Source organism: Orycteropus afer, unplaced genomic scaffold (assembly GCF_000298275.1).
Source record: "Orycteropus afer afer isolate SDZICR_OR568_19922 unplaced genomic scaffold, OryAfe1.0 scaffold00185, whole genome shotgun sequence".
NCBI classification, from domain to species: Eukaryota; Metazoa; Chordata; class Mammalia; order Tubulidentata; family Orycteropodidae; genus Orycteropus; species Orycteropus afer.
The window spans coordinates 339,328-359,685 of NW_006921772.1; the positions used below are offsets into that span (position 1 = coordinate 339,328).

Below are 20,358 nucleotides of genomic sequence, written 5' to 3' on the forward strand. Positions count from 1 at the left end.
TTTCACATTATTTTTTAGTCACAGATGTGGTGAAATTCATGTGAACTTTTTGCTACAGATTAATAAATAAACACAAGTAAGCTGCTCCTATAAGAGGAAGGTAATACTTAAGAGCAAATGAGTTTTAATTAACATGCAGTTGTCCAATCATTTACAAATGCAAATGACTCACTAACTGACTATTTTGGGTATTGAGGAATATAGAGTATATATGCACCCCCCATATGTATCAGACTGTGTCTGTGTGGCTTTGGGGGAAGGGTGCCAGAAAAATGCAGACTGCTGGGCCTCTGAAGTGAGGATGGAGGGAGGGGCTAGTTTACTGAAAAGAAAGTTGCAGAAAAGGCCCCAAAGCTTCCAAATCTCCCAATCAGCCAAGGAGGCTATTCTGTTTGCTTTTATTGGGGTCTGGACTAAGGCAGGTATGTTCTCTGGTATTTTGGTTTTGCAGCTGCAAATGCAAGCATTTCTGATTTGCATGACTTATCGAGATGTTTTTCAACTTGATGCTTATATAAAGCAATTCATTCTTAATGGATCTCTAAAATTCAACTGTCCAAACAGAAAAATTCAGTTTAACAGCTGTTCATTGAGTGTCTGTATGTCCTATGCAACCATTGTGCTTGGATACTAGGAACATGAAAGAAAAGTGATGCCAGGTCCTGACCTGCAGAAGCTTATGTTCTGTCATGGTGGATACCCCACCAACAGAGGTGAATACACCAGTGAATCATGTTAGTACACAGTTGTGTGGCACCACTTTGTTAGTTAGAAGATTAGAAAAGCAGTAAAAAAATGTGAAAATATTAGGACTAAATCCTGTAGCTTCTTCTTTCTATAATCACCAAGTCTAATTATTAATAATAAATTTCACTGTTTGCTCTAATATATGTTTAATAGCTTGTTGCCCAGGAACAAGACATTGAATCTGAATCATTTCTTTCATGCATTTAGTCCCCAAATATTGCAATACTGGCATAAGGAATATAAACAATTAAGCAGGACAAGGAGTTTGGGTTATATCTCTGGGAGGGGAAATAATGACACCCCCACATGATTTATTTACTGCATTCATGCAATCACAAATGCCCAGTGAATGCTGATTTCCCATTGAGGCTACTGGCATAATGCATCAGGCATTAAATTCACGAACATTTCTTTAGAGCTGCTTAGCTGAAGTTTATCACGATCACTCAGCCATTGCCTAGCAACTCATGAAGGCTATCAAAGAGCTCTTTGTCCTCAGTCCTGGCAAAAACAGTCCCCGACAGATCTCCTTATCAGCATTAGAACATTTATCAGGATAAAATGCTTCCATTGAACCAGAGATTACTGCAAATTTAAAGGTACCCCCTTCCCATTTTGCCTCTTCCTTCAAATATGTTAGGAAGTTATTTCCTGAAGCAACTGATATTACAGTCTTTATCTATTCTTTGGTAAACATTCCAAATGAATTTCCTCAAGTAGTCTCATAATTCTTCCATTGCTCTATTATAACCTGAGCTGACACTGAAAAACCCAGACCTGAACTCATGAAAGTGTATCTTCTCAAAAACAAGCAAGGCAGACATTTCCAATCCTGACCTGGGAAGGGTCATCATTTTCGACTCAAAATATAAATTAGTTAGGTTCCCTGGTTTGAATGCACTTTGCTTCCTCGGGGACATAAAGAATGATATGGCTGTTCCATCCAGTTAGAAAGTGGTTCTGAATATTATTTTGGGGAGAGAAACTTTCCTTATCGATTTATTTAAGAAATATTTAACACATTCCATATGCTAACCACTGTAGTGAGCCAAAACAGGCAAGCAACTTTTTTTTTTTCTCTCTCTCTCTCTCTCTCTCTCTCTCGTGAGTTGCAAGAATTCATTAAATAACCTGAGTGCAGTGGGAGAAGGGGGAGATTCTGCATCTGTATTTCCTCTCATATCTCTCCAGAATTCTTCCATTCCCCTGCATCCCAACTGCCATTAATTTAGTTCAAGATCTTGTCGTTTTTGTCATTCTTCACCTGGGTGGCCCAAAATAACTGCTTGACAAGTTTTCTCTCTTCCAGGCTAACTAACTTCAAACGTCTCCTGCCCTCTTACAAAACACAAATTTAATTATATCCCTCTTCTACTTAAAAATTAGGAGCTCTGGTAGCATAGTGGCTGAAGCACTTGACTGCTAACCAGAAGGCTGGCGGTTCAAACCCATCAGCCACTCCTCGGAAGGAAGGTTGGGCAATCCTACTTCCGTAGTGATACTGCCTCGGAAACCCAAGGAGGGGTCGCTATGAGTCGGGGCTGACTCGACGGCACATAACAACAACAACAACAACAACAACTTAAAAATTGTTCATTCCCCCTTTTGTACATACAGTACTGCTTTGCCAGTGAAGGCAAACATGGGTATATGGGTGGATAGATGGGTGGACAGGCTAAACAATTAGGTATGTCTATGAAATGGGGAGTGTATCCAAGAACATATATAGGGTTGGCAGACAATGGTCCTATAAGTTTATGTGAATGATCAGAATTCCCAGGTGTATAGTAGAGCTGACAAGGGGCAAGGTTGTGGTCACTGCTTGGTCACAGCCAGCTACCCAGAGGGACCGAGTAGTTGAACCTGCGGGCTTGGGACCGTAGTCGCAGGGGACATCAAGCTTAATTGGCATAACATACTATACAAAACATTGTTCCACCTCCTACTTTGGTGAGTAGCAACTGGGATCTTAAAAGCTAGCAAGCTGCCATCTAGATGCAACGATGGGTCTCTCCTCATCTAGAACAAAGAAGAATGAAGAAAACCAAAATTCATGGAAACAATTAGTCCTAGCGACTGGTACACCATCTGATCTGCAGCCTATACAACTATGAGACCAGAAGAACTAGATGGTGCCCGGCTATCACTGTCATCCACTTGGAAGGGGATCTATGTAGGAGATCCTTGATAGAGAGGGAGAACAATGTGGAAAAAAACTCAAAATCATTTGGAGGAAAAAAAAAAAAAAGGCGGGCACCAGGTTTGCTAGTCCGATAGAGCCTGGTGGAACTGCTGAGACTATGGCCCCTAACTGCCCTTCAGGTCTGGAATTGAACCCACACCTGTGGTTTCCAGCCAAACAAAAGACGGGCATATGAGTTGAACATTTACCTCAAGTAGATACACTCCTTGGAGAGAACAATCATGGGAGAAAGAAGGGCTGCTTATGCACAGGGAGACAGCTCAGGGGGCAGGAGTGCATGGAGGGATGGACACTGGGAAGGGGTAACTATGGGGAGGCATTGGGAGGGGAGCTGTTGCATTGTGGTAAACTGTGGTCAGTGACATAAGACAAAGTGCATGTGAACTGCTGTATGGAAAGTAAACTTGCTCTGTAAATCTTCACCCAAATCACAATTAAAAAGAAAAAAAAAGTTAATAAAAAAAAATTGTTCATTCCATCCCTATTAATACCAGAAGGAAGCTCACACTCCACTGTGCGGCTGGACCACTGCTCAGTGGCCCAGAGTCTTCTCCCACTGCTTTTAGTCCCTGAGTTTCAAGCCTACCCAACACATGTGATTCCTGAAGGATATACCTGCACTTCTTTGGGCCTCTGAGCCTGGCACCCACTGTTCCTTTAGTCTGGAACCCTCCTCCCCTTCCCAAGTTGCCTCCTTACCTGACCATGATCCCAGGACAGAGTTTGGTGTGCCTGTTATAGGGCCCTTATTACCCTATAGCTACTCCTCTTAGACAACTTCTCAGCAGCATGACCAGCAGCAGGGCTATCAGCCCACCACAGCCCTTAAACTTTTGTTGAGTTGACAAACAAGGAAGCAAAAGACGTCTTGTAGGACTCTAGTGAAGTTGGCAAAGACTAGGATGGAAACAATGAAGGAAACACATACACACAAAAAAAAATATTTAAAACAAACTTATAGCTCCTTATCCTGGAGAAAGTTTAACTGGATATAAGGGCTGGCCTTATATCAAGAACATCTCAGGAGCCATATACCTGGTATGACGTAGAGAAGCACTTACTCAGTCCTCCTTCCATGAGCCTCACTGCCTGAAATTACACAATCAGAGATCATATGTTCTAGGACAGGTAACACAATAGCAAGAATGAATTTATCTTGTACTTTGCAGACTATGAGATTAAGGGAAAAATAAGAGGAAAACATAGAGCATCTGAACGGGGAGAATAGCTGTAGGAGACGAGGGTACAGCAAGGGGAAGAAAGCTTTCCACTGAGACCTGGAGTTACCCCTGACTGAGACATAATTCATATTTGTCTTCAAATAGATTGGGTGTTAATAGCCACAAAATGATAACTTATTTTTACTGATGGTAGAGAAGAAGAAAAGAACTCCCATTTTTGGGGTGGAGAAAGAAGATTGGTGGTAGAATTTTTATAATTTTCATTCAAAGGAAAGACTTTTTTGCAATTCTGAAATAGAAGTTATTTAGACATAATCTCAGTTGTGTTGAAATATGCTTATATAATTGGAGACAGGAGGTTTGATTGATGACCTCGAGAATTTCTTACGATTCTCTGGAAATGAAATGATGGGTAAATTCATGTGAAACAAGCCTATCTTTGCAATAGATCTCCTTGCTATATCATGGGCCTTATTACTTACATAAAAATTACCTTGATAAAGTTATTATGACTGATGGTTATGCTAACCAGCTGAATATATCCGTTAAGGTAGAAGGAATTGGATAGAAAATGAAGGATCACTTTATTCAGATTTGCCAATCTAATCTGGAGTCATTTCTCTTAATATACTCTGATTGAGAATGTACTAAGTAATACATAAATAATTATAATTTGTAATGCAAGAAAGCAGCATAAACTTTTTGACCTAAAATGTACTCCATTCCATCTTAACTGCATTCATTAAGTGTAAATGAAGAAGAGATTTGCCAAGGAGCTGATAAACTAAATCATTATAAATAGCTATCTTTCCACTCCTAAGCCCTCACCCCACAAAACAGTGTGAAAAATTTTTAGGATAATGATCAGAGTAACCAGATCATTTCTCAGTTTCCACATGTTCCAAGTGCTGACTGGGATTTTGCTGGATGCCTCCAGATCAAAATGTCCAAGATGCTCAAAGTCTCTTGGTTGTGATTTAATGAGAGTTAAGCTCTGAGTCACAAAACTCAGGATCTGAATTTGAATAGAGAGCGAAGCTTATAACAGGTTACTTTCCTTGATACTTTCCTCAAATTAGGTTTGCAGCCTCTGTTCAAGTGGTTTTCTGCTCCATATGTTTAATGTTCTGCCTGATATTGTTGTTAGTTGTCATCGAATCAGCTTCAACTCATGGCAACCCCATGTATAATAACAAAATGTTTCTTGGTCCTGCACCATCTTCATGATCATTGTTGTGGCTATGGTGTCAATCCAACTAATTGGAGGTTTCCACAACCCTCACTGGCCTTCCACTTGACCAAACATGATATCCTTATCCAGTAATCAGACCCTTCTAATGATGCATCCAAAGTAAGGAAGTCAAAAACTCTGATAATATTCTGTTATCCATAAGGTTTTCATTGGTTAATTTTCAGAAGTAGATCACCAGGCTTTTCTTAAAATCTGTCCATCATGGGTGATCTGCTGGGATTTGCTTCCAGCACCACAGCAATACTTAAGCCACCAGAGTATGACAGACTGTAGTATGTTGTTGTTGGGTGACATCGAGTCGGGTCCGACTCATAGCAAGCCTGTGTATGACAGGATGAAACTCTGTCCAGTCCTGCACCACCCTCACAGTCCTTGCTGTGCTTGAGTCCATTGTTGCAGCCACTGTGTCAATCCATCTTGTTGAGGGTCTTCCCATTTTTGCTGACACTCCTATACCAAGCATGATAGCCTTCTCCAGGGAATGGTCCCTTATACCAACATGACCAACATAGGTGAAACAAGTCTGGCCATTGTTGTTTCTGAGGAGCATTCTGGCTGGACTTCTTCCAGGACAGGTCTGTTCATTCTTCTGGCAGTCCGTAGTATTTTCAATATTCTTTGCCAACACCACAGTTCAAAGGCATCAACTCTTCTTCAAGTCTTCCTTCTTCATTGTTCAGCTTTCACATCCATGATTGCTGTTGTTGTTGTAATTAGATCCCATCAAGTCAGCTCTGACTCATAATGACCATATGTTTAACAGAATGACATATTGCCTGGTCCTGTGACATCCTCACAATCCTTGCTATACCTGAGCCCATCATTGCAGCCATGGTATTTTCAATATTCTTTGTTGACACCATAATTCAAAGGCATCAACTCTTCTTCAGTCTTCCTTATTCATTGTCCAGCTTTCATATGGATATGAGTTAATTGAAAATACTGTGGCCTGGGTTAGGTACACCTTAGTCTTCAAAGAGACATCTTTGCTTTTCACTTTAAAGAGGTCTTTTGCAGCATATCTGCCCTGTGCAATACTATGTCAGATTTCTTGACTGTTCCTCCTATGGGTGCTGATTGTGGGTCCAAGTAAAATGAAATCCCTGAGAAATTCAATATTTTCTCCATTTATCATAATGTTGCTTATTGATCCAGTTGTAAGGATTTATTTTTTTCTTTAGGCTGAAGTATAATCCATACTGAAGACTGCAATCTTTGACCTTCATCAGTAAGTGCTTCAAGTCATCATCACTTTCAGCAAGCAAGGTTGTGTCGTCTGCATATCACAGACTATTAAGGAATCTTCCTCCAATCCTGATGCCATGTTCTTCTTCATATAGTACAGCTTCTCAGATTATTTGCTCAGTATACATATTGAATAAGTGTGGTGAAAGGATACAACAATCTTGATGCACACCTTTCCTGATTTTAAATTGTGCAGTAACCCCTTGTTTTGTTTGAACAGCAGCCTCTCAGTCTATGTACATGTTCCTCAGAAGCACACTAACTGTTCTGGAATTCCCATTCTTCCCAATGTTATCCATAATTTGTTATGATCCACACAGTTGGATTCCTTTGCGTAGTTGATAGAACAGGTAAACATCTTTCTGATATTCTTTGCTTCCAGCCAAGGTCAAGCTGATATCAGCAATGATATCTCTCATTCCATACCCTTTTCTGAATCCAGCTTTCTGGCATTTCCTTGTCAATATACCGCTACAACCATTTTTGAATTATCTTCAGCAAAATTTTACTTGTATTGGATATTCATGATATTATTAGATAATCTCCACATTCTATTGGTTCACTTTTCTTTGGAATGAGCACAAATAGGGATCTTTTCCGGTTGATTGGCCATGTAGCTGTCTTTCAGATTTCTTGGCATAAACTAGTAAGTGCCTCCAGCACTGCTATTTGTTGAAACATCTCAGTGGGTATACCATCAATTCCTGGAACCTTAATTTTTGCCAATTCTTTCAGTGCAGCTTGGACTTCCAGCAATACAGTTGATTCTTCATGGGCAATCTTCTTCTATAGTGATACTGCCTCAGAAACCCAAGGAGGGGTCGCTATGAGTCAGACACGACTCGAAGGCAGTGAGTTTGGTTTTTTGGTTTTGAAATAGTTTTTGTTGATCAGTTGCTTTTTGTACAGTAACTCTGTGTATTCCTTCCATTTTCTTTTTATACATCCTGCATCATTCAATATTTTCCCCATAGAATGCTTCAATATTGCAACTCAAGGCTTGAATTTTTTCTTCAGTTCTTTCAGCTTGAGAAATGCTGAGCATGTTCTTCCCTTTTGCTTTGATAACCCCAGGTCTTTGCACATTTCATTACAATAATTGACTTTGTCTTCTTGAGCCACCCTTGGAAATCCTCTCTTCTGCTCTTTTATTTCATCATTTCTTCCATTCAATTTGGCTATTCTCTGTTCAAGAACAAGTTTCAGGTTCTATTCTGACATTCATTTTGATCTTTTCTTCCTTTCCTTTCTTTTTAATGGCATTTTGCTTTTTTCATGTACAGTGTTCTTGATGTCATCCCACAACTCATCTGGTCTTCAGTCATTGGTGTTCAGTGTGTCAAATCCGTTCTTCAGATGGTCTCTAAATTCACATGGGCTATAATCAAGGTCATGTTTTGGCTCTCCTGAACTTAATTTTCTTCAGCTTCAACTTGAACTTGCATAGGAGCAATTGAGGGTCTGCCTGGTCAACAGTCAGCTCCTTGCCTTGTCTTGACTGATGATACTGAGCTTCTCCATCACCTCTTTCTACAGATGTAGTTGATTTGATTCCTGTACACTCCATATGGTGAGGTCCACATGTATAGTTGCTATTTAAAAACAAAAACAAAAAAAAAGTATTTGCAACAAATAAGTTGTTGGTCTTGTAAAATTCTATCATGTTAACTCTGGCATCATTTCTGTCTGTCACCAAGCCCATATTTCCATATTTTCCAAATACCAATGATTCTTCATTATTTCCAACTTTTGTATTCCAATCACCAGTAATTATACAATACATCTTTATATATATATATAAAGAGAGAAATTTATCTTAGGAAAATGGCTCACAAATGTATAGAAGCTGGCAAGTCCAAAGTCCCTGGAGGAAACATCAGACTGGAGGCTTTTCCCCGCAGGGGCCGAGAAGCTCAAGGCTGGCAGGCAGTACACCTGCTGTTGACTCCAACAAATGACGAATCCAAGATCTCCAGGCCGAACGGTGGACTGCTCACTCACGGACAATTGTAGGCAGCACAACAGAATCCCAATCCACAGAAGAATGTCTCTCTTCCCAGGATGTCCCAGGATATCCTGGAAACAGGCCACAACCCTAGGGAAACTCCCCTTGAACAGATTGTTGTTGTTGTTGTTAGGTGCTCTCGAGTCGTTTCCAACTCATAATGACCACATGCACAGCAGAACGAAACACTGCCCGATCCCGTGCCAGCTCACAATCCCTGCTATACTTGAGCCCATCATTGCAGCCACTGTGTCAATCCATCTCGTTGAAGGCCTCCCCCTCTTTTTTCGACCCTCCACCCTACCAAGCATGACATCCTTCTCCAAGGAACGGCCCCTTCTGACAACATGACCAAAATAAGTGAGACGAAGTCTGGCCATTCTTCCTTCCAAGGAGCATTTCGGGTGCACTTCCTCCAGGACAGATCTGTTAGTTCTTTTAGCAGTCCATGGTACTTTCAGCATTCTTCGCCAGCACCACAACTCAAAAACATCAACTCTTCTTCAGTATTCCTTGTTCATTGTCCAGCTCTCACATGCATACGAGGCAATTGGAAATATCATGGCTTATACAATATATCTTGATTGCATGTTTGATCAATTTCAGACTGTAGAAGTTGATCAAGATCTTCAGTTTCTTTATCTTTGGATTCAGTATTTCATGTGTAAATTTGAATAATAGTAGTATTAACTGGTCTTCCTTTTAGGCAAATGGCTATTATCCTATCACAGACAGCATTGTACTTCAGGACAGATTTTGAAATGTTGTTTTTGACAATGAATATGACTCTGTTCCTCTTCAATTTATCATTCCCAGCATAGTAGAGCAGATGATTGTCTGATTCAAAATGGCTGATACCAGTCCATTTCAGCTCACTAATGCGTAGGACATTGATCTTTATGTGTTCCATTTCATTTTTGACAACTTCCAATTTTCCTAGGTTCATACTTTGTACATTCCATGTTCCAATTATTAATGAAGATTTGCAGCTGTTTCTTCCCATTTTGAGTCATGCCCCATCAGCAAATGAAGGTCCCAAAGGCTTTACTCCATCCACATCATTGAGATCAACTATGCTCCAAGGAGGCAATTTTTTCCCAGTCATATTTTGAGTACCTTCCAACCTGAGGGGCTCATCTTCCATCACCGTATCAGACAATGTTTCACTGCTATTCATAAGGTTTTCAGTGGCCAACTTTTTTCAGATGTGGATGGCCCTGTTTTACTTCCCAGTCTGTCTTAGTCTGGAAATGCCACTGAAACCTGTCCATCATGGGTGACCCTGCTGGTATTTAAAATACTGGTGGCCCCAAATACCTCCAGCCCCACAGCAACATTCAAGCCACCACAGTGTGATGAACTGACAGACAAATGGTGGGCCTAGTCATACAGTGGTGAGTAAGAATACAAGATGACCTTTTGCTTTGTTCATTGATGATGTACTTAACGTCATCCCACAATTCCTCTTGTTTTGAGTCATTGGTATTCAATGCATCAAATGTATTCTTTGGATGGTCTCTAAATTCAGGAGGGATATAATCAAGGTCAAATTATATCAAGGGTTGTAATCAAGTCTCACGGACTTGTTTTAATTATCTTCAGCTTCAACTTGACCTTGCATATGAGCAGTTGAAGTTCAGTTCCGCACTCAGCCCCTGGCCTTGTTTTGGCTGAAGATATTGAACTTCTCCATCACCACTTTCCACAGATGTAGTCATTCTGGTTCCTATGCACTCCATCTGGCAAAATCCATGTATAGAGCTGCCATTTATGTTGCTAAAAAAAGTTACTTCCAATGAATAAGCCATTGGTCTTGCAAAATTCTATCATGTGATCTCCAGCGTTATTTCTATCGCCAAGACCATATGAATAAAGCAAAAGGTCATTGAAAAGACACGAAAGGAAGAAAAGACCAAAATGGATGTCAGAAGAGACTCTGAAACTTGCCTTTGAGTGGAGAGTAGCTAAAGTAAATGGAAGAAATGACAAGATAAAAGACCTGAACAGAAGATCTCAAAGAGCAGCTCGAGAAGACAAAGTCAATTATTATAATGAAATGTGAAAAGACCTGGAGTTAGAAAACCAACAGGGAAGAACACGGTCAGCCTTTCTCAAGCTGAAAGAACTGCAGAAAAATTTAAGCCTTGAGTTGCAATATTGAAAGACTCTATGGGCACAGTATTGAATGATGCAGAAAACATCAAACAAAGATGGAAGGAATACAGAGTCACTGTACCAAAAAGAATTGGTCAATGATCATCCATTTCAGGAGGTGGCATATGATCAAAAACCAATGGTACTGAAGGAAGAAGTCAAAGCTGCACTGAAGGAACTGGCAGAAAAAAAAAAAAAAAAAGCCTTCAGGAATTGATGGAATACCCATTGAGTTGTTCCAACAAACGGATGCCACACTGGAGGCACTCACTCAGCTATGCCAAGAGATTTGGAAGACAGCTACCTGGCCAAATGACTGTAAGAAATCCATATTTGTACCCATTCCAAAGAAAGGTGATCTCACAGATTGTGGAATTATCGAACAATATTATTAACATTACATGCAAGTAAAATTTTGCTGAAGAGAATTCAAAAACAGTTGCAGCAGTATATTGACAGAGAGCTTCCAGAAATGCAAGCTGGATTCAGAAGAGAACATGGAATGAGGGATATCATTGCTGATATTAAAGGGATCTGGCTGAAAGGAAAGAATACCAGAAAGATGTTTACCTATGTTTTATTGTTATGCAAAAGCATTCGATTGCGTGGATCATAACACATTATGGATAACATTGAGAAGAATGGGAATTCCAAAACACTTAATTGTACTCATGAGGAACCTGTACATAGACCAGGAGGCTGTCATTTGTACAGTAGAAGGGTTTAAAATCAGGAAGGGAGTACATCAGGGTTTTATCCTTTCACCATACTTATTAAATCTGTATGCTGAACAAATAATCTGAGATGCTGGACTGTGTGAAGAGGAACATGGCATCAGGATTGGAGGACGACTCGTTAACAACCTGAGATATGCAGATGACACAACTTTGCTTGCTGAAAGTGAGGATGACTTAAGGCACCTACTGATGAAGGTTGAAGAATACAGTCTGCAGTATGGATCACATCTCAACATAAAGAAAACAAAAATCTTCACAACAGGATCAATAAGCAGCATCACAATAAATGGAGAAAAGATTAAAGTTGTCAAAATTTCATATTACTTGGTTCCACAATCAACACCAATGGAAGCAGCAGTCAAGACTGCAGACAACATCTTGCACTGGGCAAATCTGCTGCAAAAGACCTCTTTAAAGTTCAGAAGAACAAAGATGTCTCTTTGAAGACTAAGGTGCACCTAACCCAAGCCATGGCATTTTCAACATCTCATATACATGTGCAGGAGCTCTGGTAGCATACTGCCAAAGGCACTTGACTGCTAACCAGAAGGCTGGCAGTTCAAACCCACCAGCCACTCCTTGGAAGGAAGATGAGGCAATCTACTTCCGTAGTGATACTGCCTTGGAAACCCAAGGAGGGGTCGCTGTGAGTCGGGTCCAACTCAACAGCACATAACAATAACAACAACAACATAAACATGTAAGAGCTGGACAAAGAATAAGGAAGACTGAAGAAGAGTTGGTGCTTTTGAGTTGTGGTGTTGGCAAAGAATACTGAAAGTACCATAGACTGCCAAAAAAAAAAAAAAAAAAACTAACAAATCTGTCCTGGAAGAAGTGCAGGCAGAATGCTCCTTGGAAGTGAGAATGGCCAAACTTTGTCTCACCTATTTTGGTCATGTTGTAAGAAGGGATCATTCCCTGGAGAAGGATATCATGCTTGGTAAAGTGGAGGGTCAGTGAAAAAGGGGAAGGCCCTAAACAAGGTGGATTGACACAGTGGCTGCAATGATGAGCTCTGGTATAGCAAGGATAATGAGGCTGGCACAGGACCGGGCAGTGTTTCGTTCTGTTGTACATAAGGTCACTATGACTTGGAGCTGACTCGATGGCACCTAACAACAAAGAATACCAGATAAGACTCTGACTAGTATAAACATTTAGGGAGCATGGAATTTGCAACTCTGTCTCAGTTTTTCAAAAAGAATATTTTGGAAAGATAATATATTTTTTAATTCAAGAGAATAAAAAAAAGTATTGTAGGCCCAAATTCCCTATTTTATTCTATTGTTGTTGTTGTTGTTGTTATGTGCCGTCGAGTCGGCCCGACTCATAGCGACCCCCCCCTTGGGTTTCCGAGGCAGTATCACTACGGAAGTAGGATTGCCCAACCTTCCTTCCGAGGAGTGGCTGGTGGGTTTGAACCGCCAGACCTTAATTGGGTTCATTACAGGCTCGATCTTCATTTTTAGTCAGAGGTCTAAGCTGAAAGAAAAGTCTGTTGTCAGTAGGAGCCAGACACAATGAGGTCTGAATGCTTTCATGCCTACTTAATGGCCTTTACCATGTGGGAGACTTTCAGGAGGAGAAAAAGGAGCAGTAAAAAGTTGGAGAGTTGTCGTTCAGCTGGAATGGCTGTGCACCAAGCAGCAACATCCTTGTCATGGTTTGTGGCTGGTTCTGTGTTAAGGTCCAAGCCAAGGTGACTTTTACCTGATTGATTTAGAAGCAAAAACCATAATACAAACATGATGTTCTTGGCATCCTTGGTGCTGTGCGTCGTTTGTGTTCTGGAATCCTTGAGTGTGTGTGCACTTGTTCTAACCATGTTTTCATTTAGTCTGAGGCCAGCAATCACCAGTTCACCACTAATTATAATTCATTCTGATTACCTTTCAATGAAAAGAGCATTTCTTTCAGTTGTGAGGAATTCTTACTTACAAGATAGAGGCTCCCATTGAATTTCAAACACAACTTACAAAAGAGAGTTACCTCAACAAAGCCCAGCTTCATTTTTATTTTTGCAACCTCAGATTTTCTTTATATATTTTTATGTACCTATTTACTCACTTGTGGCTGATTCCAAAGTTTCTCTGTTTCCAGGATGAGTTAAACACCTACATACAGTTTCATAGTAATAAATAGCTTAAACAACTGTAAATAACAACCATTATGATATTCTGCCAATATCTGTCCAATGTCAGATTAAATTTTTAAATAATTCCGTAGCACATGTTAATGTGTCATTTTATCCTGAATAATATATCATCAAAATATTTTAAGATTGTGCTTATTTTTTTTTCCAGGGGAGGGTTTTATTTATGTAAAACAATTTAGACACCTCTTGGTTTATCATTTACACTTTGTCCATTTCTATGTAAAAACACAGAATGGGATGATGGAAAAGTCAGTGAAGTTTAGATGATACAATATTTTAATAAATTTTCAATAAATGTTGCATTTAATAAGCAGAGCGCCCTCTGCATTTTCTTCTAAAGAAGTAGTTCTGGGTAGTATTTTAATGTGATGCTGCTGTTGTTATGTATTGGTGTGTGTGAGATGATAACTGGATTTTAAACCTTTTATCACCTGCATTCATGCTGCCTGTGATAGTTCAGATTTAAGATTGTGAGCTTAGTTATCATCTCTGGATTTGAATCCCCAAAGTACCCACATGGTCTCTCACTCAGACTTACCCCATATGCATTGTTTCAGGTGTCCACTGTGACAGTGTGTGTGCTGAGGGGCGCTGGGGCCCCAACTGCTCCCTGCCCTGCTACTGCAAAAATGGGGCTTCGTGTTCTCCCGATGACGGCATCTGTGAGTGTGCACCAGGATTCAGAGGCACCACTTGTCAGAGAAGTAAGTCTCATTAGCTACTAATTTCTGTCTTTCTGTCCCTGGGCACTTCGTACAGAATAATTATTTCTGTCCTACCACACAGTCTACAGTGATGCTGTGTTGCAGCTGAGGGCAGAGAGGAGTGTAATAGGTCACCCTGTACTTTGCAGGACTGACCTTGATAGCATTTCATCATGAGCTTTATTCTGTCTAACCTTCAGCACTAACTTGACAGATGGGGCTTTAACCAAGTCTTTTCAGTAGTGATTTCATTGCCCCTCTGGCACCATCATCAGGATATGTTTTTTGATCCTTCCTTAAATCTTGCAAAAGGTGTTCCAGATATTCAATGACCTGTAAATATTTTGTTCAGCAATTTGGCATTTGACTTACCTCAATTACCAGAAGTCAACATCAGCCAAACCTTGCGGCAAATCATATGTCTTATTGGGAACCTTAAAAGTAGGGGCTGTTGACATTGCTTAGTAGAATTTTGGAGTTAGGAAATGATCTGGAAGATTTTACTAAATCTTTTATTAAATATAAGATGTCACACTCATTAACCTGGGCCAGTGTGAACAGTAAACATCTAACTCTGACTGTTGATCTGTTTATTTCCAGTAATGACTTTTAAAGAATAAAGGATCAACAAATGGTCTGAAAGTTCTTATTTGAGACTTACTAATATTTACAATTTTATTTAATTCATTCATTAGTTCAGTAATAATGTTTTGAACCCCTGGCCTATGACAAGCTTTGAAATAATTAGGGATATAAATGAGGAATAAAAAGAATGAAGGCATTTACTTGCTCCTCAAGGAATGCAGAGTGTAGTGGTTTCTTTTCATTACTCTGGTGGCATAGTGCATAAGGCACTTGACTGCTAACTGGTATGATAGGGGTTCAAACCTGTGGAAGGAAGACTGGGTGATCTACTTCCGTAAAGATTTACAGCCTTGGAAACCCAATGGGGGTTGCTATGGGTCAGAAACAACTCTATGGCAGTGAGTTTGGTTTTGGTAAAGAATACTTTGTTGTTTGTGTGTGTGTGTGTGTGTGTGTGTGTGTGGCTGTTTTATACATAGAAAATTTAAATTCTTAGTATCATTTCTTTTTAAGTTGATTTTAAGGCTATTATTGAAGTCCTTACCAGAAACTTTAACTAGCCCCAATGTGGAATGTGAGAGAAATGCGTCTCAGGAAGGATAACTGGATTTCCATTCTTTCTCAGTTTGCTCCCCTGGTTTTTACGGGCATCGCTGCAGCCAGACGTGCCCGCAGTGTGTGCACAGCAGTGGGCCCTGCCATCACATCACGGGCCTGTGTGACTGCTTGCCTGGCTTCACAGGGGCTCTCTGCAATGAAGGTGAGTTGCACATGCATTTGGGGGAGATAATATGACGATGAGCAAGCCCCATGGAATCTGTCCTCAGGCTTCCTCTCAGGCTTCCCAAATAACATGTTTTAAGTTATCAGCTCTCATGCCTTCTGATGTGCTGTGTCTGCAGCTTCTGGAAATATGACTTTGAGCTTTGGAAATGCGGGCTTGCCACTCCAGCAAAATTTCTTTGTTCTCTGAGCTGTGCAGCTCTTCAGTTTTAATTGGAAACATCCTCCCATGAAAAATCAATATAAGGAAGGATGTTGACTCCCTGAGTGAGAAGCCAAGAAGCCAGACTTCTAGAAATGTGATGATGCTTTGTGGTTTGTGATGCCTTAGTGAGAGTCTTTGGCTTCATATGTTTGTGATAATGAGCCCATTCAAGATGAGGTATACTGGTGTGGGGAGGCAAGTAGTAGATTGATCACCTTTACAGTCCCTTCTGCCCCAAGAGTCTAGGATTCTGAGAGATGGGATATGATTGTCAGTTACTGACCTATATCTTATTCACAGTGTGTCCCAGTGGCAGATTTGGGAAAAACTGTGCAGGGATTTGTACCTGCACAAACAATGGAACCTGTAATCCCATTGACAGATCTTGTCAATGTTACCCGGGTTGGATCGGCAGTGACTGCTCTCAGCGTAAGTAATGTTTGTTTCTTGAATCTCTCAAAACAACTGATCAAACTTTTGAATTTGTTGGTTTTCTAATTATTTAGGATTGAAGCATGAGTGTATGTATAATCAAAAAAGTATATATGACTAGTTATACAATACATTATTATCATTTTAAAATTGCTTGTTTTTTTATTCTCTGCAAAAAAAAAAAAATCCAAAAACATAGTGCCCAAGTCATTTGACCACTAACCAGAAGGCTGGGGGTTCAAACCCACCAGCCACTCCTTGGAAGGAAGATTAGGCAATCTACTTCCGTAGTGATACTGCCTCGGAAACCCAAGGAGGGGTGCTATGAGAAAGTGGTCCTATATTTAGATGCAAATAATGTCTTGGGAAGAAACTAAATACATAGCTTTTTTGTTATTCACTTTTTAGTGACTTAGATCCATTGAATTAAAATGAAAATAGGTCTACTTAGAAGTTTGTCTCTTCATTGTGTCTGTCTGGAGAGTTAATGACAGGAGAATGAAGAAGTAGTGCTTCAGGGTTGTAAGCCTTGAAAACCTGTTGGGATCCTGAGCCAACTTCAGTGTCCACCTAACTGCAGCTCACGTTCTTAACCTCGGCTTCACCCAGGTGCCTCCCACAACCACTGTATTTCTGACTGGAGCTGATCAACCCTATGAAGAACTATAAATGACTTTTGGATTACCCATGTCATGAAGAGATTACACCTACTATAAATTGTTGGTTAATGATTTCAAAGGGTTAGTGCAACTTGTAAAAGTAAACAACTTCTGACCAAGGAATTGCACTGTAGTTAATCTGGCACCATTCTTTATAAATTTCATGGCACATAATCAGTTTATATAAAGTTCACCCACCATGCACATAGAAAAGTCAAAACATGACTATGTACTGATTTTGCACTGCCATTTCTTGGTTATTTCATTCAGATTTCACAGTTATAGGCAACCTGTGAGAATTAATTGATAAACAATATATTTTGTCTGATGCTTTGTTTCTGAATGTTACTGTTTCTTGAATATTTCATGCTGCATCCCATTTCTGAGGAATAAAGAAGCAGAGCCTTTTGAAAAACCAGCATAGGTCTTGGAAATGTAGCTCTTTGGGGGAGGAGTGTTATTAGACACAAATCCTTGGTGCGTGTTTCATTCTGTTTCAGAGAAATTACTCCAGGAGTCACCACAGTCTGTGTTGCAAGGACTCTGACTGATTCAGGTTGCCATCAGTTTGAGGCAGAGTCTTGGGAGAAAAAAAAGAACCAATTGTCATAAAATGACAGATATACTTTAAAGCACTCTTTATTTTGGAAGTTAGTCACTTCCTCATTTGGAGGCTGAGTGTGCCTGGAAGGTCAAAAATGGGAATATCACCATGAATGGAGACTATAGTGTTGCCTGCCCTCATCATCAGTCCAGAGGAAGCTGATATAATTGGGAAAAGCCTTTGCTTGTCTTGGAGATCACTGATTTCATTGAGTCCTTTATGGACTTTGTGGACTAAGAGCTGTCACATTCCAACTGTTCTGTCTCTGTATCCTGTCAGGACACTGAGATGGAGCTACACTACAATGTGACGGTGTGCAGATCCTCTCTCCTTTAACCAGATTCTATTCATGTGGCTCAAACTCCCTATCATTTATTCTATCAGAACAAAGGTTAGGATGAAGAGAGTGTTTAGTAAGTAATGAACACAGCCATCCTCACAGCCTGACTTAATGTGTGTTCCTGGAGAAGACTGAGTTTGCTGGTTCTCAAACTTTACGGAGCTTCAGAATCACCTGGAGGGCTTGTTAACACACAAAGCTTTGAGCCCCACCCCTGGAGTATCTAATCTAGTAGGTCTGGGGTGAAATCTGATCATTTGCATTTCTAACAACTTTCCTGGTGATGCTGAGGCTGTGGTCCAGACACCATACTTTGAGAACCGCTTCTCTAGTTCTGTTTTCCTTTTTGTGTTTCATTTTGTGGAACCACCTTAATATTTACACTTGGCTAATTGTTAGCCTGTCTACAAAGAAAAAAGTCCTTCACGGCAAAAAGAGAGTCTTTGAAAAATTAAAGAGATGCATTTAGAGGAACAGTGAGCTCTGGTAGCAGAGTGGTTAATGTATTTGGCTGCTAACCAAAAGGTCAGTGGTTCGAACCCACCAGCCACTTCACCAGATGAGGAAGTCTGTTTTCATAACTATTTACAACACTGGATCCCCTATAAGGGCAGTTCTATTCTGTTCTGTAGGGTCACTATGAATTGGAATCAGCTCAATGGCAGTGTGTTTGGTTGGGTTTTTAGATATTTAAAGGGTCAGGTGTCCTTTGGAGAAATGATTTTTGAAGCCCTGTATCTACATTTATGAGGTGCTCTGGTGATGCAATAGTTAAGGCATTCAGCTGCTAACCAATAGATCAGCAGATTGAACCCACCAGCCACTCTATGAGAGAAAGATGAGACAGTCTGCTTACACAAAGATTTACAGCCTTGGAAACCCTGTGAGGCAGTTCTACTCTGTCCCATAAGGTCACTATGAATCAGAATCAACTAGTTGGCAGTGAGCTTGGTTTCGGTTTTCTCTACATTTACCATTTGGGAATATAAAAGTGGAATGATCCTCATTCCCGTTTTCTGACCATAACCAGTGTAGAGAGTGAAGCCCATTTCAAGTGAGTTATCTTAGAAAAATATATTGTGAACATAAAAGGGTTTACAAAGTTTTGGTAAATATAATCTAAGGAATAGGATATTTCAGATGAAAGAGTGTTCTATTGAGTATCACATAGAGTAGACCCTTCAATCATTTTTATACTTGAGTCTAGTTGTGGCCTTAAAAGAGAGAAGCTGTATTTACCTAACATACAGCAAATATTATTTTTAATCTGTGTGTCCTTGGACAAGCCACTATTAAACTTTCTTGAACCTCAGTTTCTCATCTATAAAATGAGGATGTTGTACTTAAAAAACTCATTCATTCTAATGCTTATTCCAGACCTCAAGTGTCAGCTATTATTCTTCCTTTGCTCTTGGGCAAAAATGGTATACAGAATTATGAGAGAATGTACTTTTATTTTTTTTTAACTTTTTAATGATTTCTGATTTGTTTATTGTCTTTATGGTCCATATTTCCTATTGGGTGACTTACAGATTTTGTATGTGTTCCTCTTTTTAAGTAATTTTAATGTCCCTGAAGGATTGGTATAAAATAAAAAATATTTTTTTATAAATCAAATCATATTACCCCATAATCTTGGATTATTATTTCACAGATACTTTGAGTTTCTGGTTGTCCCTCAGTTAGCAGTGCCCCCTAATGATTTGATTTGGCTGCAATGATGGGCTCAGGTGTAGCAAGGATTGTGAGGCTGGCACAGCACCAGGCAGTGTTTCATTCTGTTGTATGTAGGGTTGCTGTGAGTCAGTGCTGACTCAATGGCACTTAACAACAACAACATCAACAACCTAATGATTTCCTTTTATTATTTCCTGCTTTTTCCAGTTAAGAGCTTTTATGGGTCAACCAATCCTTACATTCAACTGAGAGCCTTCACATTTAAAATGAGCCTATAGTGACAACTCTGGAGTACAGTGGAAAATATAAGATTAGAGATCAAACAAAAATTTTATGGACTTGAGTCCCTTGACCTTTTTGAGTGAAATCATTTTCCCCATGGGCTCTCTGCTCAATTGTCCTCTCCTCAGAGAGGGCTTCCTATAGCTACTAAAAGAGTAGCTCCCATCATTCTTATCTGCCTTTTCCTTTTTTTTTTTTTTTTTTTCCTTCTCCACTGTTTTTTTTTTTTTTTTTTTTTTTTTTTTTTTTGGTTGGTTGGTTGGTGAGTTCACCTGCCTCCTCTACTAAAATATAACTTATTGAGGTGGTATCAACTTTGTCTTGTCCTCTTCTATCTCCTCTGGGCTGAGAAGTGCCAGGTACATAGTAGGCAATGAATATGTGTTAGGTAAATGAATCTGTAAA

At 39.9% G+C, this 20,358-nt stretch overlaps 1 protein-coding gene across 1 annotated transcript in view; it reads left to right on the forward strand.

The window, feature by feature from the left end:
• MEGF10 (multiple EGF like domains 10) overlaps positions 1–20,358 on the forward strand; it is a 226,316-nt gene that overhangs the window by 182,775 nt on the left and 23,183 nt on the right. Inside the window, exons 13-15 of the mRNA XM_007947463.2 lie at positions 14,240–14,386; positions 15,597–15,731; positions 16,260–16,388. Of these exons, the coding sequence (XP_007945654.1) occupies positions 14,240–14,386; positions 15,597–15,731; positions 16,260–16,388 (411 nt within the window). The remainder of the gene's footprint in view (positions 1–14,239; positions 14,387–15,596; positions 15,732–16,259; positions 16,389–20,358) is intronic.